Here is a 23,418-nt window from a genome sequence, read left to right as displayed (position 1 = left end):
GCCTACAGAGCTGATGTGAGGGCTGACCGTGATAATGGATAGGAAAGCCCTCTGAAAAAACTCACATACCCCAGAAAAGCTAATGACTATTGGATGGTTTATGGTGAACCTCTCTCTCCTATGCCCTCTGCATGAGCCTGTTTCCTCTGTCTCCTCTCTCATCCCTTACCCCTCCTCCCCTCTTCCTCCTTCTCCTCTTTCTCTCTCCTTCTTCCCTTCTCCCATTCTCTGAGGGGTTGGTGCCAGATGACAGGAAAGGTGACCTCCTCTGGACCCTCAGAATGAGTTGGCATAGGGGATTGGCAGCAAGAGCCTGCCGTCTCTATGGCAACAGGTCCCTAGCTGCTGGCCCGCCAGGCTGCTGATGCTGATTTTTTCTCCACGTGCCCTGAAGGTTAACCTTGACCTCACCTCCCTCCTGGACAATGAGGATAAGAAGTCCAAGAACAAACGAGGAGTCTTGCCCAAGCATGCCACCAATATAATGCGTTCTTGGCTCTTCCAGCATCTCATGGTGAGTGTGTGTGTGTTGGGGTGTGGAGTTGCAGTGTGGGGTATGAATAAGCCCTGGAACACCAGCCTGTGATTCCCACATCTGCGGAGGGCATGGCCTCAGAGAGAGGCTCTCTTGTAGGGATACCATCTTCCAGAGGCCAGGGTAAAGGGAGGCTTGAATGGGACCTAAAGCTGGAGATTCCCCCAGTGCTTGTGGCTACTGCCTCAAAAGAATATGATGTCCATGAGGGAATGGGGACGGACATGTTCTAAAGAGAGTAAAGTTGTGGGCAAGTGGATAATGTTGTTTCATGAACAGAGTGGGATTCTGTGGGGACAGGGCTGTGGTTACTGCTCCTGCGGCAGCCACGCTCACCCCTGTCCTCTCCCGTGGAAGAAAATGTTGATTCTCCACCAGAACCCTTCTGTTTCCTGAGTCCTTGGTGCTGGGGGCGAGCAGAGGGTGTGCATCCCTTTCCTTCTGATCAGGGCAGCCAGAGGAAGCATGGACTGGCGAGCCATGGTTAAGCCCACCCCTACCCCAGGGTGGGCAGCCCAGGCTGAAATCCTAGCATCAGATAGCCAGCTCAGCTCAGAGATGCAGAGCAGTTGTTTTCTTGGGTCTCTTTCATGAGATGATGATGCAGCCTGAGGTTTAATAGTAGCATTTATGGGGGACTTCTCTGATGGCCCAGTGATTAAGGCACTGTGCTTCCAAGGCAGGTGGCTTGAGTTCAATTTTTGGTCAGGGAACTAATCCCACAGTCCATGGGACGGAGCCAAAAACTTTTTTCACTAAAAAAAAAAAAAAAAGGTAATGTTTATAAGGGCTTCCCCAGTGGCCCAGTGGTTAAGACTCTGAGCTTCCACTGCAGGGGGCATGGGTTTATAAAGCACCTGCCGTGTGCACCTAGCATGAGGGTGGTTGTGTTTCTGTGCATGGTAAGTTGCAACAGATAAGCCTTGGGCTGAGTATCAGGAGTGACTTCAAAATTGTGACCTTCTTGCATCGTTCAAGGGTTGGAGCAATAAAGCTGGTGACTCTGTCTGGGCTGAGTATGTGTGTGTGTGTGTGCGTGTGTCTGGGATGGGGAGGCAGAATCTTCAAGCACAGGCAGGCTCCCAGTGGTCTGCAAGCTCTTGGCCTGCCATGGCTGTAATAGACACACAGACAGAAGACAAATACCAGGCTTAGGGCCGTAGACATATTGGCCGGCAAAGTATGGAGAAGAACCAGGAGTTAGGGAGGCTCTTTATTCAGAGAGGAGAGAAAGTCAGTGGATCTTGGGAACTAATTAATTAATCTTCAGCCCTTTATTTGAAATGGGAGAACCTCCAAAAGCCATGGAGCCCAGGCCCAGGATTTGGGGATCTTTGGCCACCTGATGCGAAGAGCTAACTCATTTGAACCGACTCAATGGACATGAGTTTGGGTAAACTCCGGGAGTTGGTGATGGACAGGGAGGCCTGGCGTGCTGCAGTTCATGGGGTCGCAAAGAGTCAGACACGACTGAGTGACTGAACTGAACTGAACTGAGGATCTCTGCCCCGGAAGCGGGGGGCCTGCCCACCCAGCAGATGGCCAGCATCGCTCTGTGGTGCTGGATGTGGCCGGAGCTCTGCGTCTGCCACCAGTATCCACACCCTCCACCAGACTCTGGGGACCTGGGGAGTTGGGGCCGGCTCAGCGCTTTGCTGAGGAAGCCCATTTTGAAAGCACCGCCTTGGGCAGAGATGATAACCAAATTTGGAGAGAAGGAGCTGGAAGGCTCAAGGTTAAGGAGAGGAGAGGAGGTTGGAGAGACGCCCGGACCCTAGTGAAGAAGCTAGGGAGCCAGGGCCAGGCCCAGCCTCTTCCTCTGATTCAGGATCTGGAGCTCGTGGTGGGGGTGCCCAGGTCCCCTGCCTGCTCTCTCTTCCAGGTGGGCAGAGAGCAGAGGGCTCAGGTGGGCTTGGAGGCCCTGAGAGCCGGGTGTCTGTGCTGAGCTCCAGCTCCCCCAACCCACCCCGGGAAGAGGACTTCGGTAGGGGAGGTTTTGTGTCCGTGTGCTGACATGTCACCCCCGGGTTTGCGGCACCCAGACCACCTCCCCGGCCATAGCAGGAGGCCCCTGTGTCATGCTGTGGGAATGTGTAACGGTAGGGCAGTGGGAATGGTGGGAACGCATGGGCTTTTGAGACAACCAAACCTGGCTTTGTATCTAGGCTTTCCCTCAAATCCTCTGCAGTCTGGCCACACTCATCTCTTGTGGAGATCATGACGAAGGAATGAAATGAGTGCGGAGGCCCTGGCGTCCTGGGTCTTAAAAAGTGTTAGCTGACTTCTGTCCCCTGTCCCCACCCCTCAATACATTTTTGAAGACTGTGGACACATCTACAACCTCACTTCTGAAGGGAGAAAACACAAGTGTAGTAGGGAGAGGAGGCTGCAAGACAAGTCCCCACCCCACTGCCCAGGAGCCCAGCATCCAGGCCAGCACCCCCACTGCCTCCCATCACCTCAGCTGCCTCCCACCCCCAAATGGCAGCTCCCCCACCCTCCAAGTTAAGCCTTCAGCCTGAGACAGAAGGTCACAGTATCCATCCCTCCTGGCTGTGCCTGCCCTTGGACTTCAGGTCAATGTCTCCCCTCTCACCCCGCCTCTCACCCATTCCTGCCCAGCCCCTTCCATAGCTCAGGGTCCTTGCCTTCCACTCCACTGCCACCTCCAGCCAGACCGGGGAGAGAGAGCAGAGTAGCTGAGCGCAAAGCAGAGGGGAAGGAAGGACCCATGTTAGAGCTGCAGAAGGACCTGGAACGATGGGGGGAAACTGCTGAGCTGTGGGACTGAGGTTGTCACCCACCCTAGACCCTCTGCAGCTCAGAGTGCACTCAGAGTGGACACTGTTGATAGAGCACTTGACATTGGCAAGTCCTCCCCCAGAGGTCATGGAGAGAGGACAAGGGAGTGACCCTTCTGCCTTTAAAGTCAGAACTCAGAACTTCTGGATGAGGGGGAGGAAGAGGGTGGGAGAAGTCTGGGCTCTAGTAACTCAGCATGACAAGCTGTCCTCTTCAGGCCCAAGGCTGGCTCTGCAGATACAGGCAGACAAACAGCCCCCGCTAAGCACCAGCTCAGAAAAGGCACTGTGAAAGCTCTTGGTCACAGTGAAAAACAGACAGGCTTTGAAGCCAGACAGAGGTGTGAATTGAGGCCCTTCCACTAGCTGTGTAATCATTCTGTTTCTTTGAAAAAGGAGATAGTAACTCATTTCCCACAGTTGTGAAGATTAAATGAAATAACATATATGAAGAGCCATGCCTGACACACAATCGCACTTAAGAAATGTGAGTTCTCTTTGAACTTTCTAGAAGCGTAGACCATGAGCAGGGTTTTTAGGCTAAGACTCAACGTTTGTGAAAGTTGTTTAGAGGTAGCTGACTGATCTGTTCTCATCTGTGATACCTACCGATTCTCACTTGATGCTGAGACTGCATTGATTAACTCTGTTACTTATCTGTTCTGTGTGTGTATGTGTGTGTCCAGTCCACATGTTTTATGTCTGACTCAGTTGTAAATTCCTCAAGAACAGGGATCATATATGATACCTCTTCTATGGGCCCCAAAGCATTGATCGACCCCAAAGTGTGTATCTTACAGGATATTATAGGTGTTGCTCCCAAGAAAGGGTACGGTGATGAAATAGGTTTAGGAAAACTGGGTTATACAAAGGTTAGCTTATTTCTTTACCCTTAGTGTACTAGAGGGCTTCGTCAATTTGCAAGAGGGGACATGGCTTGAAGCTTTCCCCAGACATTTGATCACTCTGAGTCATACTCTTAATTTCATTGTTGCTTTGAGAAACAACTCTATCCAGTTGTTGGGGAATATGGCTCTGTGGCAGTGTTGTGCTAGGCTCATAGTAGCTGCTCAGTTTTAGGAAGGAAGGATAGAAAAGATATAAATAAGGGCAGATCTCAATATTGGTAGATGTTCTCATATCCAGTGCAAGACAACTAATTTGTTGATTGGTTATTTGGAAAAGTTTGTTGAAGAAAGGAATAACCATTAAAAAGATACATTTAATTTCCATTTTATTTTATTGAAGTTTGGTTGATTTACAGTGTTGTTAATTTCTGCTGTACAACAATACAGCAGTGATTCAGTTATACATATATATATTCTTTTTCATATTCTTTTCCACTGTGGTTTACAGGATATTGAATATAGTTCCCTGTGCCATACAGTGGGAGCTTGCTGTTTATCCATTCTATTTATAATAGTTTGCCTCTGCTGATTCCAAACTCCCAACCCCCACTTCCCCTTGGCCACCACAAGTCTGTCCTCTAGGTCTGTGAGTCTATTTCTGTTTTGTAGATAAGTTCATTTGTGTCATATTTTAGATTCCGTGTGTAAATGATATCACATGGTATTTGTCTCTCTCTGACTTACTTTACTCAGTATGATAATCTCTAGGTCCAACCATGCTGCTACTAATGGCATTATTTCATTTTCATGGCTAAGTAGTATTCCACTGTGGGCTTCCCGGGTGACTCACTGGTAAAGAATTCGCCTGTCAATGTAGGGGATGCAGGAGATGTGGGTTCAATCCCTGGATTGGGAAGATCCCCTGGAGTAGGAAATGGCAACCTGCTCTAGTATTCTTGCCTGGGAAATCCCATGGACACAGGACCTGGTGAGGTACAGTCCATGGGGTCACCAAGAGTCTGGCATGACTGAGCATGCTTGCAAGCAAGACAAGGAAAGATGTATTTTATTTTGATTTAAAAGACATTTATTTGTTTGCTAATGTTTTGATACAAGAACAAGGTCATTTTCTGATTGAAGTGTGTCATTTTTACTTGCACTTATTTCTCCTATAATATAGCATCTATAAATTTCATTTTTATTTAAAATGGCATAAGAACATTGGCTTTGGGGAAGTAATCCGGCTGTAGGATCTTTTTAGATTTTTACTGTATATCCTAGTCTCTTTCACTTGTCTCACCTGATCTCACTTTTAAGCAAATTTGACTCTGGAGTCTTTCCAAAGCGCTCCACTTAGTTTTCTTAGCAACAACTCTTGCTTTTTGCACTCATATTTCATAGTTTACAGAATAGTTAATTAAGTTCCATAATTACAGTAACACACAGTAGTAGCATAAACTAGTCAATGCAAAACTGCTGTCTTCCTGATAAGCAGAGAAATTGGCTAATGAACATTCTACAAAGTAAGCTATTCATCATAAGCTTTCAGGATGTAGACAGCAGTTCTAATGGTTGACAGCAGGAAAGGAGAGCGTGGTATAATATGCAGCCTTGTTTAATAGATATCAATTATTAGAACTTCTTCTGTAGGTGCTGGTTTTCTGTTTTCTTCTTTCCTTCAGGCAGAAGTTAGTATTCTTTCATTCCTTTCACCCTGTGTCCGAGACTTCTTGTCCTTTCCACTGTCCCGTGGCACTTGCAGCTCCGGAAATATGTTCAGATGACAGTGTGCTCCTGAAATAGAGGCTCAACCCCTGAGCCTTTTTGCTGTTAGGCTGCTGTGAGATTGGGATGGTTTCATCCATTAGTTCCTTGCTTCTGGGTCCCCAAAGAATCCAGTGAGATTTTCTTGCTATTGCATTTTGGCTGAAAGCAGCTGAATTCCTACTGGAAGCTATCATTCCATTGCAAATCCAGATTGGGTGGGAATCCCTGGCAGAGGGTCCCCTCTGTGGGGGAGGGAGGGCAGGGTGCTGCTCTTCCCAGCCTCCCCAGTCCCTACATCTGCCCTCATCCCCTCTGGTCCAGATCACAGCTTCCCCCCACCATCCTGCCTGCATGATTCTGCTCACTTCCATCAAAAATATGACTGCTCTCTGCTGCTGCCACCCAGGCACAGGAGCCACTTTACAGAATGTTTTCACTATGGGAGGATCCTGGAGAGGAAACCAGGCCCTAGGGACCCACCACTACCAAAGGAGCCCCCCTACTCCAGTAGCCTCTGCAGCTTGCCGGGTGCGGGCTGAGCTTCTTTCTGCATCGTCTCATTTCACCTGCCCAGTCAGCCTAGGAGGTAGTACTGCTACCATCCTCATTTTACCAATTACAAAACTAGGCTCCAAAAAGGTAACCTGACTTGAAACCAGGTCTGTGTGGCTCTAATTTCTCCCCACTAGGATGTACCGCCTCTCCACTGGCTCAAGAAACAGCAGCACCTCTTGGCTCCCACACAAAGTCTAGGTAAAGCAAAAGGGGACCCAAACTCTCGGTCGAGGCACAGAGCCCCATCCTGGAACAGGTGTGGGGTTTGATAGCCCGGCCCTAGTTTTCAGACACAGTGAGGCTGCCTGACTATCTCATCCGTTTCTCTTCCTTCGGTCTCCATCCCATTCACCAGCCAGGCGTACATCTTGCCAGGGTTGCACTCTGATTGCTGCTGCCTTGCCCCCACCCCATGGAGCTGACGACCTTGCTCTAGGGCCCTCAGATACACTTGGCTGCAATCACAAAACTGAGTGCACAAAAGCACCAAGGGCCTTCTCTGACTGATTCTTTAGGTATTGAAATGTAATTCACATACCATAAAATCCACTCTTTTTAGCTGTACAGTTCAGAGGCCTTAGGTATATTTACAAAATTGTGTAATCATCACCACTGTCTAAGTCCAGAACATTTCATCACCCTGGAAAGAAACCCTGCACCCGTTAGCCATCACTCACCCACTCCTAGAAGCCAGTGTTCTACTTTCTGTCTTGAGGGGTTTGCTGATTTCAGATATTTCACATGAATGGAATTGTATGATATGGAATCTTTTGTGACTGGCTTCTTTCACTTAGCGTGATGTTTTCAGGGTTCACCCTCTTGTAATACATATAATCATTTCTGTATATGACTGAACAATATCCCATTGTGTAGAGAGACCACATTTTGTTTATCCATTCATCACTTTATGAACATTTGGGTTTCACCTTCTTGGCTTTGAGTGATGCTGCTACACACATTTGTGTATACCTCATGATTCTTGTCTCTGAGACTCTTTGTCCGGTTCCCAGCTGTTCTCACCCACAGGGCTGGAGCTTCACATGCTGGGCTCATCCCTGCTGGAAGTCACCCAGGTGACCCAGGACAGCATGTGCCCTGCATGCAGGCTCCCAGCCAAGGAGGGCTTGTGAAGGAGAGAGTCAGTCAGTTGCCTCTGCACCTCAATGTTGCCTTCAATCACTCAGCAAATATCCTTGCCTGCTTCCCTGTGCCTACCATTGCATTAAGTCTAAAGGAAGAGGGCATCTACCCCTGTTAGACACCCACCTACAGGCTCCGTCAACAGCTGACTTAGAATGGTGGCGCCTCTTACAGCAGATAGAAACCATTTATGCAAAAGGCATGGTACTTGGAGACAAGATCTGAATTTAAGTCTCACTAACCCCTCAGTCTGGAGAAGGAAACGGCAACCCACTCCAGTACTCTTGCCTGGAAAGTTCCATGGATGGAGGAGCCTGGTAGGCTACAGTCCATGGGGTCGCAAAGAGTCAGACACGACTGAGCAACTTCACTCACTGGACCCCTCAGCGGTAAAGAATTTTACCAGGTGGCTCAGTGGTAAAGAATCGGCCTGTCAAGCAGGAGACCCGGGTTCGATCCCTGGGTCAGGGAAGATCTCCTGGAGGAGGAAATGGCAACCCATTCCAGCATTCTTGCCTGGGAAACCCCATGGACAGAGGAGCCTGGCCAGCTTTGGTCCATGGGGTCACAGAGAGTCGGACACGACTGAGCATGCACGCGTGCACAGATGCCCCCTCTACCTAGCCAGCAGAACTGCAGTGAATTGCTTGACCTCATCAAGCCTCAGTTTCCTCTGCTGTAAAATGGGGGCCACACTATCCACCTCATAGTACTGTTGAGAGGATGGAATAAGATGATGGATGCAGATGTCCTTTGTCCTGAAACAGATGTCCTTTGTCCTGCTACAAATACCTGCAGTCTACCTCTGAAAGTCCCTGTAATCTGCTCTGTCCTGGAAAACTCAGAGAGAAACCTTGACACTTCTAAGGAAACTGTGGAGTAAAAAAAACATCACAAAGTCAGCAAATAGCTTAGGGAGACTGAACCATTCTTGCTCCAGCATATATTATCTACTACCATTTCCTTTAATTTCATCACCTTCTCTGAAATCTCACTCATCAGCGATGCATTTAAAATTATCCTATCCCTGTCAGAATGCCCACGGTGAGGCCATCACTCCTTCATAGCTTAGGTATGAATTAGTCCAAAAGCTTGGTTTTCTACACCCACTCTACTAGGATCAGTTTCAGGGAAAGAGTGCCAGTGTTTATTAGTGGTGGAAGATGAAGATCAGAGCATCTGTAAGCACAGCATTTTGAGGAGGTAGGCCAGAATGGGGTGCCAGAGGAAAGGCTCCTAGCAATTATCTTCAACCTCTCCCAACCCTTTTGAGAATCTGATGAAAGCTTTATCTTCATCATCATGAACATCGTTGCAGGGAATTTGACCATGAAGTCCTAAAGGCTGGAAGCCTCCGATTCAGGAAGCAGATGGGAGGATAACATAAGGATCCAGGGATTTGTCACAGGGGGGACTGGGAAGAGTCAATGGAGCCCAAAAAGGGAAAAGCTGAGGAAGGCTATGCTCACCAGTCTCAGCGTTTACCTGGGTCCAGTTGTGTTCCCTGAAAGTAGAGGAAGATCTCTCGTTTTTTTTTCCTGAATCCTCAGGGCTTCTCTCCACCAGAACACAGATCTAGATCTTCAACCAAATTGGTCTTTAAGGCTGGCCCAAAAAGCTACCTATTTAAAAAAACTTGTTTTCTATGGAGAAAGGTGATCTAAGTTCCAAATAACACATCTGTCCACTAATACCTGAGCTTCAGGTGAGAGAGGTGATTTCAGCACTCCTAGGACTGGTCATTTAATTGAGGGAATAAATCATACGCGTCCTACGAGTGGTCAGCCCATGACGTAACCAAGTGCTCTCGCACCAACGTACTTGCAGGGGGTTGGGGAATTGGCAACTCAATAGAGGGGAGGGGGTTTGCCCATGTTGCTGGTTAGATGTGTCCAGTATAGTGTGTCTGGTACTGGGCATCAGATTCCGAAAGGTCCTTTGATAAGTCATGTCCAGAGAAGGGCAGCCAGGACGGGGACATATCTGTTCGGATAACTCCTACAGGAAACACGTCACATGATGAGAGCTGAGGGCTGGAGATTGTTGGTCTATGGGACCTTTGGGCAGCCTGTGCAGTAGAAAGAAAGACTGTGGAGGCAGACAGACCTGAGCTTGAGCCCTGCTCCATTTTTCACTTACTGTATGACCTTGAATGGGTCAATTAATTTCTCTGATGTCAATTTCCTTTTCATAAAGTGAAGGCAATAATACATGTGTATGGTGAAGATCAATAATATGTTAAAAAGCACAGTGGCTGACGGAGGTGAAGTGGACATGGTTAAAGATACAGGAGAAAAAAAAAAGATACAGGGGGTTGGACGTCCCTGGTGGTCCAGAGGTTAAGTATCCGCCTGCCAATGCAGGAAATATGGACTCAGTCCTTGCTCCGGGAAGATTCCACATGCTGCAGGGCAACTGAGCCCAACAGCCACAACTGCTGAGCCTGTGTGCTGCAATTAGTGAAGCCCGCACACCTAGACCTTGTGCTCGGCAACAAGAGAAGCCACCGCAATGAGAAGCCCTTGCATGGCAACTGGAGAGTAGCCCCTGCTCACTGCAACTAGAGAAAGCCCGCACTCATCAATGATGACCCAAGGCAGCAGGAAAAAAAAAAATACAGGAAGTGTGGGTCCTGACTCTGCCACATACCCCTTGTGTGAACTGGAGCCAGTTTTTAACCCTCTGGGCTGAGTTTTCTCATGTGTAAAATGGGAATAATGATGCCTACTTCATAGATGCCTTGAGAATTCAGTCAGAATACATGACAAGTACTCTCACAGGGTGCTCTGTGCTCTGGAAGTGCTCAGAGTTCTCCTAAAAGCTGTCCGCTTCCAGGAAGTGGCGGTGAGCCCTGTTAGGAGGCGAGGGCAGGTGCTTCGGACCCTGCATGGCTCCATAAGACAGTCTCTGCTCTCTGGCTGGACAATAGCGGGGCAGATGAGTTCAACAGAGAAATCCCTGGTTGGGGAACTAAGATCACACATGCCATGTGGTGCTGCCAAACACTAAAAAATAAAAATAAAGATGCCACCTGAAAATGGCCAGGGGAGATTTACACCTCCACAGCATCCCCCAAGGAGCCTGAAGGCAGGTTAGCAGAAAATGCCCCATCATATACACCCAGGGGCTGGTGCAGTTCCAGCGTCAGGGAAATAAACCTATTTGAAAAGAAAGCACATTTGTACATGCGCACAGGGGCTACTGGAGGTCTTGCCCTCAGAAAAACAAGCTGTGGCTTTCCCGGAGAGAGAGCTGCTTGCGCTGAGCAGCAGGTTTATTTTATGTTACTGATTTACTTAACAAACACTCATGGAGTGTGCTAGGCTTCCCAGGTGGCTCAGTGGTAAAGAATCCACCTGTCAAACAGGAGACGTGGGTTCGATCCTTGGGTCAGGAAGGTCCCCTGGAGGGAAGAATGGCAACCCGCTCCAGCATCTTTGCCTGGGGAAATCCCATGGACAGAAGATCTTGGCGGGCTACAGTTCAAGGGGTCGCAAAGCGTCGGACGTGACTTAGAGACTAAACAACAGCAACATGGAGTGTTCCAGACACCCTCCTAAGCACCTTTCAAATATTAACACATTGATTGTTATTAAATAACCTTTGGAAGGTGTATTTGCTCTCCCCGCTTTACAGAAGAGGAAGCTGGCATGAGAGCCCAGGGTCTCAAGCTGGTGAGAGACCAGGGTTCAAAGCCGGGCAGTCTGATTCTAGAGCCCCTGTTCTTTTTCTCCTTTTGGGTGCACCAGGTCTTAGTTTCGGCATGCAGGATCTTTAGTTGCGGCACACAGACTCTTGGGGCTTGCGGGATCTAGTTCCCTGACTAGGGATCCCACCCGGGCCCCCTGCACTGCGCCTCCAGGCAGGTCCCCAGGGGCCCTTTCTTTGTCCTTGCCTACTGCTACAGGGCTGCCTCTGAGACCCTTCTAGAGAAGCAGCAGCCAGTGTACTCAGTGGAGTCCTAAGGATCCCCTTCTCCTTCTCACCCCCCCACAAATATGTTTGAAACCATCAGTTGTGAGAACAGCACTGTTAATAAGCAGGTGGTCCGGGGAGCCTGAATCACCGACGCCCCCCACCCCCATCCTACTCATCTTCACACCCACAGACACACACACAGGGAGTGGTGCCAAGTACCACTTACCCCCAGGATCCTATGATCATTCACCGAAGACGTACTGAACACTTGGCACAAACCTGGCATTTTCCTCAGCACTGATGAGGTGGGGGTGAGAAGAACGGTGTGGACCCTTTTCTCAAAAATTGCACCCTGTCTGGTTGGGGTGGAAAACAGATCATCCTTGTAGTGTGTGGAATTCTGGATAGGGTGAGGGCTCGAACCTCATGGCAGTGGAGGGGGTTCCAAATGGACTTAAGGGGTTGGGGGCAGGTTAAGGACCAAAATTTTACTATTCTGTGGAGGATTGATTGAAATAGAAACCAGGGGGGAGGGTGAAGCACAGGAAGGGCTTCCCAGGTGGCTCAGTGGTAAAGAATCCGCCTGCCAATGCAGGAGACGAGGGTTCGATCCCTGGATCAGGAAGAGCCCCTGAAGAAGGAAATGGCAACTCACTCCAGTATTGTTGCCTGGAGAATTCCATGGACAGAGGAGCCTGGCGGGCTATAGTCCATGGGGCCACAAAGAGTTGGACACAACTTGGTGACTGGAGGAACAAATGAAGAGCAGGAAGGCAGTAGATTATTACCATGAAAAACTACGTAGCAATGAACAGGAAGGTGATTGTTACATAGAACAACCGTGGATGGATCGCACAACTATACTATGGAGTGAAATACTATGGAGTGCAATATATGATTGCATTTATATAGGGTCCAAAAACCAAGCAAAACTAAACCATATTGATTAAGAATGTAACATAGATTGTAAAAGTATAAAGAAAAGCAAAAAAAGGAATTACAAGGAGGATATCTTTGGAAGTGGTGATTGGCAGCGGACAGAAAAGGAGCTTCTGGGTTACCAGTAGAACTCTATTTTGTTGACCTGGGTGGTGGTCACATGGGTGTTGGTGACGCTACACCAAGCTATGCATTCTAGTTCTCTGTGATTTTCTCTGCGTTCAGTCGCTCAGTCATGTCTGACTCTTTGCAATCCCATGAGCTGTAACCCACCAGGCTCCTCTGTCCATGGAATTTTTCAGAGAAGAATACTGGAGCGGGTTGCCATTTCCTCCTCCAGGGGATCTTCCCGATCCAAGGATCGAACCCGCATCTCTTGTCTCCTGCATTGGCAGGCGGGTTCTTCACCACTGAGCCACCTGGGAAGCCCCCGTGCTTTTCTGTGTGTGCATAATTGTAAGTGGGGAGGTGAGTGGAAAAGAGAAAGGAATGGAAAAGTGGGACGTCCGAGCCAGGACAGCTCTAGCAGGAGAGGGAGGGCTCCTGGGTACCTTCTGTAACCCCTCTCCATTCTAAACCACTCGTCTCTCCCACTTGAGCATCTCTGACGTCAGGGTGTGCCTTGCCGTCAATCGCATCTTCTGTGTGATGCAATGTGGCTGTTTCAGGGCCCCTCACCATCCCAGCTGCCCCTCTCTGGCTGGTTTCTGGCCCTGCTAGAGCAGTGGCCACATTAAGAAGTTTTGTGGCCACAGCAGGCTACATGCACACAGCTGGTCAGGAGCGAGAAGGGAAGGAGGGTGTGGCTGACCCCAGTGTGGGAAAGCGGGCCAGGAGAGCAGCTTCAAGCTCTGCTCCAGCGGCAGCTCCATCTCACACCTGCAGGCTGCTGCTTTCAATGCGCCATGTCCCTCGGGGACCTGGCCAGCCTCCTACTTGTCTGCCTGGGTTAGGAGGTGGGTGCTCCCTAGGAGGTGGGCTTTGAGTGAAAGAAGTGGCCAAGGGCCCATGTCCCAGCCTGGTTGAGCTGCTTTCAGACCCAGGACCCTAGGGGGAAACCCACAGTTCAAACTGAAAGATGCCTTTAGCTTCACTTTAGCCCAGATGAGACTTGAGTCATGGGGCCCAAAGGGAGGTGTCAGCAAAGAGCTGGGTTAGATGTCAGAGGAGCATCCTGATGGCAACTGTGGTATCGTGAAATGCCTCTTCAGCTTAAATCCAGCAGTTCCCTTCCCCAGAGACTGAATATTCAACTGAACGGTGAAGTCTGGCAGGTGTCACCATGTGGTCCAGAGTTAGCACAGCATGTTCTCATTCAATCATCCTCAAAGTCCAAGGAGTAGGCCCCGTCTTGTTATTTCCATCTTAAGCCCAGAAACTGAGGATGGCAGACATGAAACAATACATTGCCAAGGTCCTGTGTCTGGTTAAGTGGTGGTTGCAGAACTTGACCTCTGCAAAGATGGTACAGGTGGTGGTATAGTCACTAAACCATGTCCAAATCTTTGTGACCCCGTGGACTATAGCCCACCAGGCTCCTCTGTCCATAGGGTTTCCAGGGCAAGAATACTGGAGTGAGTGACCTCTGCAGAGGCCATGCCTGCTCTTAACCAGCAGATAGCACTGCCCAGTCACATGGGGCTCCCTGCTGGCCTGAGAAGGTGCTGTCATTTTCTGGTCCATCCATTCTCTTCTAGAGGGCCTCTGTCTTCGCCCTTCCCTCCTGGCTGTGGAGGAGAAAGTTCATCCAAATAGTGAGCTGAGGCCCGAGGGCTCACCGCCATCACACTGGATTCCTCTCTCTGCCCCTGGCCCCCAGCCTTTCCGATGGTGCTAAAAGTAGTGCTGACCAAATCAAGGGCTGTCCAGGGGCCAGGGCTGTTTTGACTCTGTCCTCAGGAATCATCTGGTCTCAGGCGTGGACAAGCTGGACTGCTCCCACGAGCACTCAGATGGGATGCCAGGAATGTTCTGGCAACACACCTGTCCCCAAGGCCATGCCAAACCCTGCACTCACCACCACCCCACCCCTCCAGCCTCCCTCGCCTTCACCGCATGCCTCCTGAGATACCCATCCCAGGAGCGATGGGAGTGGGTGGGGTGACTGGCACTGAAGGAGGATCCTGGCTTTGTGTCGGTATTTGTAAGAGAATAACCAGCCAGTTTGGGGGACCCCGCCTCTCATCCCTTCCCATTAACTTAATCTGTGGACTTATGACATCCACTCAGAATGGAGGCCTGCACTGGAAGGCTGCTTAGAGACAGCAAACTATCTGCGGGAGGCTGAAGGATTTCCTTCTCTGGATATCTTAATAGTGGAAGAAATTGCCTCTGACAATAAGTTCTAGTGCAAAGCTCCTGCTTGGAAAGCCTGTGCCCTCCATTACTAAGAGGGCTTGGCCATTCTTCAAAGTCCAGCTGAAGCCCACCTCCCTAGAGAAGGCTCCTCTGACTGCTCTGATCACCCAGTGTGTACTGAAACACACTACTTATTTTTTTCTTTTTGGTTGCCCTGGGTCTTCATTGCTGCGGTGGGCTTTCTCTAGCTGCAGCGAGTGGGGGCTGCTCTTCGTTGCAGTGCACGGGCTTCTCATTGTGGTGGCTTCTCTTGTTGTGGAGCACGGATTCTAGGGCACTGGCTTAAGGAGCTGCAGCACTTGGGCTCTAGAGCTCGGGCTCAATAGTTGTGGCACCTGGGCTTAGCTGCTCTGTGGCATGTGGGATCTTCCCGGGCTAGGGATAGAACCCGTGCCCCATGTGTTAACAGGCAGATTCTTATCCACTGCACTACCAGGGAAGTCCCCTACACACTACTCTTTAATAGAGGCTTTCTTCTTTGGTTGAAGCCTTTCCATGTAAGCTGTGAGCTCCATGGGCGGGTGTCTGTCACTTGGGCCGTAGCGGCTTCCCTGAGTTTGTGGTTGATGCACCGGCATGGTTGGCAAGGCTCGGGGAACAAGTCAACCAGCTCCTTCCTGTGCTAGTCCACTCATCTGTCTCATACACAAACACTAAATATCCACTACACCTGCTACCAGTCTGGACACTGGAGATGCAGTGTCTGATAAGACAGGGTCCCTGCCTGAGCAACTCCCAGGATAGGGGAGAGATCTGTCACCGTAGAGTGGGCTGAAGGCAGTTATTCAAAGGCCACAGCAACTGACTTTCCCTGGGGAGCTGGGAGAGACCTCACAACGGACTTGACCCGGGAGAGGTCTTTTGCAGAAGCTCAGAAACGCACGCAGTAGAAAGGGGGGAGATGGAGTATTCCAGCAGGGGGACAGCATGTGCGAAGGCGTGAAGATGTGGAGGAGCTAGTAGGACCCAGAAAGGCCAAAACGTTGCTCTGTTTTTTGCTGTATCCTCAGACCAGCTGCCATGGATGACACGGAGGCTGCTCGGCTTCTAATCAGGGCCACGGAGATTGACACTCCACGGGGCAGGGGAGGAGGGCTCAGCCACCACCCCTCCACGGAGGGGGTCAGAAGACACAGAGCCCCTCCTCCCCTGCCGCTGAGGGCTGCAGTCATCCCCACCTCCCTCTGCTCCTCCCCTTTTAGATGGAATTGGCTCCTGCGACACTGCTGCGCTTTCCTTCTTGTTAGACTCTTAATATTACGTGGCTCACAAGCCCCAGCTGCCCTGACATGGCAGCCAGGGTCACAGGTGTGAATTAAAACAACACATGATCCCGATTGCTTCAGCTGAGGCCACCGAAGAGGTTGCTTTCCTTTGTCACTGATAATGAGCGTTCCACCGAGGCTGTTGATCTCAAGCTCATCCCTCAGACAGCTTTAAGCACCTTGCCAGCATCATCCAATGATAGTATGAAGAGCCATCTCTTGTTGAGCACTTTACAAGTACAATTTCCTTTAATCATGACATGACTTTTCGATGTACGGTAAAGCGATGGTCCAGAGATCTCACCGGTTGTCATGATAGAGCAAAAATCTGAGTCCCGGTCTTCGGGACTTTGGAAGGCCCAAGCTCCAGTATCTCATACCACCTCAATAAGGGGATGTTTCCAACCTGAGGACAGCTGGGCCCTCTACCCTAAGAGCCTCCAAACTTCCCCTAGCTGCCCAGGCAAGGCTCCAACCCATTCAGACTCTCATCACACCTATTGCCAGCCTGCCAGTTACCAGGTGGCATACAGAAGCCTGAGAAAGACAAAGACACACAGAACTGATATCATGGGGCTCACCAACCTAACCCACTGCCACCCCAAAATTTCCCAGTCTTTAATGTGACCTGTTCAGCCTTCCCAGTGCTCTGGCCAACACCACACTTCTCTGTCTAAGCTTCTCTGGTGCTCATCACCCAAATCCCAGCATCTACTGCCTTATATCTGCTTCCTTTCACTGGGTGTTACTGTACGTCATTGACATCACGATGTCATTTGTATGTTATGTGCATGTGGAGGGCACTGGGAACACATTAATAAGATGCATTAATAAGGGCTGGTCTTTGCCCTCATGAAGCGCAAGTCGAGAGACAGACAAGCATGGAATCGGTGCAGGGACTGAAGGCCCTGGCCCACGTCCTCACTCACCCCCCTCCAAAGACACTGAGTCCATGTCACAAAGTTGCAGCGTGCAGTGACGGGGGGAGCCGGGGCCACCGTCAGGAGAACTGAGTTGCAAGCTGATGCCACCACCTGGGGGACAATGGAGATTGTTCTTCAGTTTCCTCATCTGTAAAGTGGGGAGAACAACCCCTAACCTGCTACTTCCTGAGTTTTAGTGATATGCTTTTATTAAGTGAAATTAGTGCGTGAAAGCATTTCACAGGCTGTAAAATATTATACAAGTTGTAGTTGTCTTTATATTTATCTCTGTCTCCTAGGACGCCTACGTGAATCTGCCCACAGAGCAGATATTCAGTAAATGTCAGTTAGTGTAAATTAAATGGATTCGTTCACCCGGTTTACCACCTTCTGAGAGTCCCCTGGGCTTTTGAGGCCACTGTAAATCCTAATACTGATAATGCTTGACCTGCCTGCTTAGGGGTGGTGTGGAGGATGTAACGGTGCTGTGGAAGTGACCACTATTGAACTGTACCGGCTCCTGGGAAACCACTTGGTCCCCCACCAAAGGGGGGCTGGGCTGAGGGTGCGTGGCCCTTCTCAGGCAGACAGCAGCCTCCCTCCAAGCTGGCAGTCCCATTTTTTGTGGGATACAAACGTTACACTTTCCCCTGTTTGGGCTTCCAAACCACTGAGGCTGCCTGCCCAGGACGCTGCCTGTGTTGTGGGCATGATCTCTAGGGGGACCAGGTCACCATGTGCCCACCCCTCACTAGCTCTTTGCCTCTCATTTCAGCACCCCTACCCTACGGAGGATGAGAAGAGGCAGATCGCAGCCCAGACAAACCTCACCCTTTTGCAAGTGAATAACTGGTGAGTTAGCATCACCTGCCCAGAGGCTCTCAGACCCAGGGTCCACGTGCTCAGCAAGGGGATGCGCAACAGGGAAAAGGTGGGAGTGCCCAGCTCATCTCAGTGGCCCAGCCACCGCGCCAGCCCTCCCATGCTGGCTGGAAACAGAAAGCTGAAATCCACACCTATAGCTTCATCTGCAGCTTCTCAGCGCCCTCTGCTGGGAAACTGTGTCAAGAACATCACGGAAAACTTGAGACAGACGTGGCTGCATCCCAGGACCCCAGGGGTTATCTGGTCTCCTCACCACCTGTGTAAGCAGAGCTCAAGCTAAAACATTCTGCAGATCTGGGAGCAGGAAGGAGGGAGGAGTCAACAGTCCTGACCCACAGGGCTCCCCGTGCTCCCTCTGTGGCTGGCCGGGGCGTCACGGGAATCTCAGAGGGCAAGGTCTGGTGGGCGGGAGTGGACCCTTGGTCCCCCGGAGAGAGGTCAAAAGTTAGTGGTTTTGAGTAAGGAGCTCTTCCTTCGCTGTTCAGTCCTGATGGGTCTGGAGCAGATTCCCGGGCCTTCTCACACGTTCATCCCAACTTGTGGTCCCCAAGCCCCTGGCGAACTCACAAGCTCCTCGGTGCCCAGGGCTTATCACTGCCGTGCTTTCACACCCTGGACCAGACCCCCAGTCTGCTCCATTCGAGGACCAGCTGGTGGGAGTCCAGAAGCAGCTTAGTGCTCTCTGCGCATGTGTGCACACACGTGTGTGCACCTGCACACATGCTCACATGTGCATACATACCCATGAGCACACGCAAGCTCACATGTACACATCCATGGGTGTGCACACATGGACACAAGCATGCATGTGCATACCCATATGTGCCCATGCATGCACAGACCTGCACGTGCACACATATGCTTATACCTGCACACATGTGCATACACGTGTGTGCCCATGCACACTCGCACACATGTGTGTGCACACATGCACACATATGCACGCACCACATGTGCATACAATACACATGTGTGCTCATGTGTACACATATATGCTCACACCTGCGCGCACACATTCCCGCCCCCCCGTGGTGGCTAACCTGTCTCCATCTGACCCTCGGGGTAGGTTCATCAATGCCCGAAGACGCATCCTGCAGCCTATGCTTGATGCCAGCAACCCCGACCCTGCCCCCAAAGCCAAGAAAATCAAGTCGCAGCACCGGCCCACCCAAAGATTTTGGCCCAACTCCATCGCTGCAGGGGTGTTGCAGCAGCAGGGCGGTGGTCCAGGGACAAACCCTGATGGTAAGAACTGGGGCTGAGGGTATTCTAGACGCTGGGGTGGGGGGATGGAAGAGGGGTTTCTGAAGCTCCTACGGGTGCAGCTGTGCAGAGTCAAGGGTTGAATGAACATCTACTCACTTGGGTGGCAGTGTCAGCTCTGTCACAATAGTTAACCCTCCTGATCCCCGCCAAAGGATGTATGTAAGCCTGAAAGAAGGGGATTTTTTGGTATATATTTTAACAAGTCAAAAGTAATCTCACCAGGATGAGTGGGAGTCCACTGGTGGGCATCTGAGTCAATGGCTGCTCAGCAGAGCCCCCCTCCTCACTTCCACACCCACCCGAAGTCTCTTAGCACCAATCAGTGTCTTCACAGTCCCCCAGGAACCAGGGCCATCTATAAATACCGAGGCAGGCAGCTGGCTTGTGAACGGAGGCCAGGAAGAGTTTTGTTTTCCCAGCTTCTGCATCACACCCTCCGTATACACTTTTCTAATTGCCGGTCGCCCGGTGCACAATGAATAATTCAATGAGCCATGAGCCAGGAATTTTATAGCTTGGCATGTGAAGCTAGCTCTGTGTGGGGAGTGGAGTGGAGGTGTACATGTGTGCGTGCATACCTTCATGTATACATGCATGTATATGGCTGTGAACCAGCTTCTATGTGGTGGGCAACAATCTTATGAGGTAGAGTGGAAATCAACAGATTTTGAGCCAAACCCACCAGAGAGAGAAGCTCAGCAATATCATGCCTGACTGTGTTGCTTTGAGCTAATGATTCAACTGTCTATTTCCTTCCTCCTCGTTAGAGTGGGGATGACAATACCTGCTTACAGAATTCTTCAAAAGGCAACCATGTCTGCCACATTTACACAGAAGATGGCAGGAAGTGGTATCCAGGAGTGCTGCTGCCTGGGATGGGGCAAGGGGTGACTGACAGGTGAATGGATGGGACTTCACACCAGGGAACTGTCCAGAATAGGTGCTCACCACCCCATCCACAGGGGCTCCTGGGCCTGACCCTGGCCTTCTTCTCTCCTGTAGGGTCCATCAACCTGGACAACCTGCAGTCTTTGTCCTCAGACAATGCCACCATGGCCATGCAGCAGGCTATGATGGCAGCACACGACGATTCACTGGATGGGACGGAAGAAGAGGAGGAGGATGAGATGGAAGAGGAGGAGGAAGAGGAGCTGGAGGAGGAGGCGGATGAGCTGCAGACAACGAATGTCAGCGACCTGGGCTTGGAACACAGTGACTCCCTGGAGTAGTCGAGCCACCCAGGTGGCGCTGGTCACCGAGCGGGAGAGGAGCGTTGTCAAGAGGGCTTCGGGGTGGGGGGGAAGGGGACGGGGCAGGCAGCACAGAGGAAGTTGGGCCCTGGCTTCCCGGAATCAGTAGCTGGAGGAAATGCACAGGAAACACCTGCTCCTTCCCAACCACCAAGCTTCACCGAGAACCCCGGCCCCACTTCCCTAGTACTGTAGAGGACTCGGCGTGGTGGGGCCGGTCGAGCAGCCTGGATGGAGAGGCAGGAGTGAGATCTGGACTCACCGCATCCCTGAGGACAGAGGGCACCCCCGGCGCACCCCCCCACCGAAGGACTTGAGTTGTTTACAAGCCCCGCACTGGGACACGGATCAGTGCTGCTCATGGAGTGAGCCTCTGCCAGGGAACCGAGTCAGGAGGAAAGAGACAAAAGAGGGTCTGCGCTCCACCTCCACAGGGTCCTCAGCTCTTTGAGAGACATTCAAGGGCAGGAGGGAACCGGAATACATGACCCATGGCTGGAGGGAGAGGGGGGCCAAGGCGTTACATCCTGTAGAATAAGATGGGACCTGGATTCTCTAGGGCTCCCCTTGGTCCTCCAAGGCCCATGGACTTGGTAGAGGGGGATGAGAGCCATTAGAGCCACCTTCTCTCTGTCTCTCTCTCCTGGAAATCAATGGTAAGCTGGTGGGCTCAAATTATAGGAGGTTAAGTGGAGGCCCTTCACCTGGGTTGGCTCCAGGACACAAGATGGCAAGACCTGGGCTAGGAGCCATATCAAGGCGACTTTGGGGACCACAGCTGTCCCCAGGTGGTCAGTGGAGTCTTAGCCCAGATGTCCCAGCCCTGGGATGGAGCTCTCCAGATGTTCCACGCCTTCCATGGGCTGTTGGAGAGGGTGGAGCCAAAGTTAGCTTGGCAGCTGTCCACCCCTCCCATCCCTTGCCGCTGTCCCTCTGCCCCCCAGGCTGGCTCCACCAGCTTTCACATCCTCTCTTCATCGCTCTATCCTTCCAAGAAGGCAGAAGAAACTTTGGAAAGAAGCATCCGGCCCAGTGGGAAGCCAGGGGTTGGAGAAGGTGCTAGCTACATCCCCCTTCCCATCAATATCCAAAGTGTGGGGGAGGTGTCCACCCACCCACCTCACTGTGCCACACACCATCCCTACCACAGCCCTGGAGGAACCTGGGCTCTGCAAGGAGGAGGAGTCTTCCCACCATCTGCCCTGACACACACACCCCCACCCCAACCCCAAGGCCCCCAGGATTGGCACCCTGCCCTCCTGTTCCCTCCCACCTCTACGGCTATGAACCACAGGACTGATCACACGTGTGTTTTCCATTGAATTTAATTTAATGGACTTGCAGCTTCATTTGTCAGTTGTGCGTTGGCCATCTCTGTCAGCGGCAGGATGTGAGTTGGCTGCTGGGCTCAACTCGAGGGCCCCCTGCAGGGCCCTGTAAGGTGGAGCAAAAGGATGGTGGCTTTCCTGAGGTCTCCCTGAAATGAATGTATTTCTTCCCCCAAAAGAGCTGATATTTAATGTTTTAATAGGGATTTTTGAGAAACAAATAACCTTATTTATAATCTGGGTGATCCAATCATTTTTTTACTCCCTTTTGATGCCATAGGTAGAGGAAAGTCCAGCTTTTTTTGGCGTGAGACTTTTGCAACGTGCAGTGGGATAAAATACATTTCCTGTTCTGCTTCATTTGTCTTGTTCATACACACACACACATACATACACCCTTCCACTTATCACTTTGGACAGGCATCCCACCCCACACACTTGCATACACGTGCCCACACATCCTCCTCCCAGCCCCCCTCCACCTGCCTAATGTTATGCAACCTCTTCTGATGTATCCACCAAACCAGTACTGAATGTGGCCGAGTTTTCAGTAAACCTTATTACCTACCATAATTCTGGTGCGTGATTCTCTTTGCATGTGGTTAAGGGTTAGGGGGACCCTGGACCAGAGGAAATTTGGAGGCCTCAGCATAACCCTTGTTCATTCGACTACCCATGAAAGGGACCAAGGAAGAGGGCTTTCTGGGTGTACTCAGTTTGCCAGTCTAGGGAGGAAGATGGCCAAGTTTAGCACAATCACTGCAGAGGTATCTGCGCTAAGAGAGACAAGCAAAAGACAGGCAGAGGCTCTGCACTGCCCTCTCCTGGCAGTCTGCTGTCATAGCAGGGGAGCTCAGAACTCCGTCCCCTCTTCCAACTTGCCCAACCCTTAAAGACCCTTGCTTATTCCCACCTCCATCCAGGCTGGTGCCACCACTGCCCATCCCCCATCCTCACATGCGCCCCTCGCCCTATCTCTCGTGTGAAAGGTCCCAGGAATCAGGAAGGATGGGCAGTCTTGACTGCCACATTGAATCCAGGAGCTGTGTTTGGAGGGGAGCCTGCCCTTTGAACCCCAGAGTTCAGTGCTGTATTCCCTGGGGCAGGAAGAATTTGAAAGGCAGCTAATTTCCCCAACTAAGTAAGAAGCAACCTTGTTATTTTCATCCTAGAGGCTTCTTTACCTGGGCCCTGTGCTGAGATGTCCCGGCATGGGTTTAGAATTCTTCATTTCCATTGGCAAAGGCTGGCAAGTTTATGCTTACCTGTGGACACCCTCTGGCCAGGATGAAGATGGGAAAGGGAGGGATTCCAGAGGTGAAAGGGTGGGTAGCAGTCCCCTGGGTCCCTGCCCTCCCAGAACCCAAACCCTGGCTACATCTGGAAAGTTCTGCAGAGACCCCACCTCTCGGCAGTGGAAAAAGCCTCCAAAGCCACGAGAAGATGACAGCTGGAACCTCACCCCCAAGAGCCAGGAAGATGACTTTCAAAGCAGTGATTTCCAAGGAACAAACTTTTTTCCCTCTTTCTTGTTAATTTTTTAAATTATGAAAGTACGATACATTTACAGGAGACTTGGAAAATACAGAGCAAAGTTACATATAGTTCCACTATATATGACAATTATTTTTTGAAGGAGA

General features: G+C 50.8%; 1 protein-coding gene across 12 annotated transcripts in view; it reads left to right on the top strand.

Annotated features, from left to right (window-relative positions):
* Nucleotides 1-22,351, top strand: part of PKNOX2 (PBX/knotted 1 homeobox 2) — a 288,631-nt gene extending 266,280 nt beyond the window's left edge. For 9 of the 12 annotated variants that reach the window (XM_081535113.1, XM_081535115.1, XM_081535120.1 and 6 more), the window contains 4 exons: nt 395-514; nt 17,825-17,901; nt 19,001-19,179; nt 20,203-22,351. In XM_081535113.1, the coding sequence (XP_081391239.1) occupies nt 395-514; nt 17,825-17,901; nt 19,001-19,179; nt 20,203-20,429 (603 nt within the window). In that variant the 3' untranslated portion in view covers nt 20,430-22,351. The remainder of the gene's footprint in view (nt 1-394; nt 515-17,824; nt 17,902-19,000; nt 19,180-20,202) is intronic. The other 3 variants (XM_081535125.1, XM_081535123.1, XM_081535124.1) reach the window with 1 other exon arrangement.
* The last annotated feature ends 1,067 nt before the right edge of the window (nt 22,352-23,418 follow it).

This window comes from Giraffa tippelskirchi, chromosome 10, assembly GCF_054371585.1.
Source record: "Giraffa tippelskirchi isolate mGirTip1 chromosome 10, T2T-mGirTip1v1.2.pri, whole genome shotgun sequence".
Taxonomy (NCBI): domain Eukaryota; kingdom Metazoa; phylum Chordata; class Mammalia; order Artiodactyla; family Giraffidae; genus Giraffa; species Giraffa tippelskirchi.
This window is presented reverse-complemented; position numbering and strand designations above follow the sequence as displayed.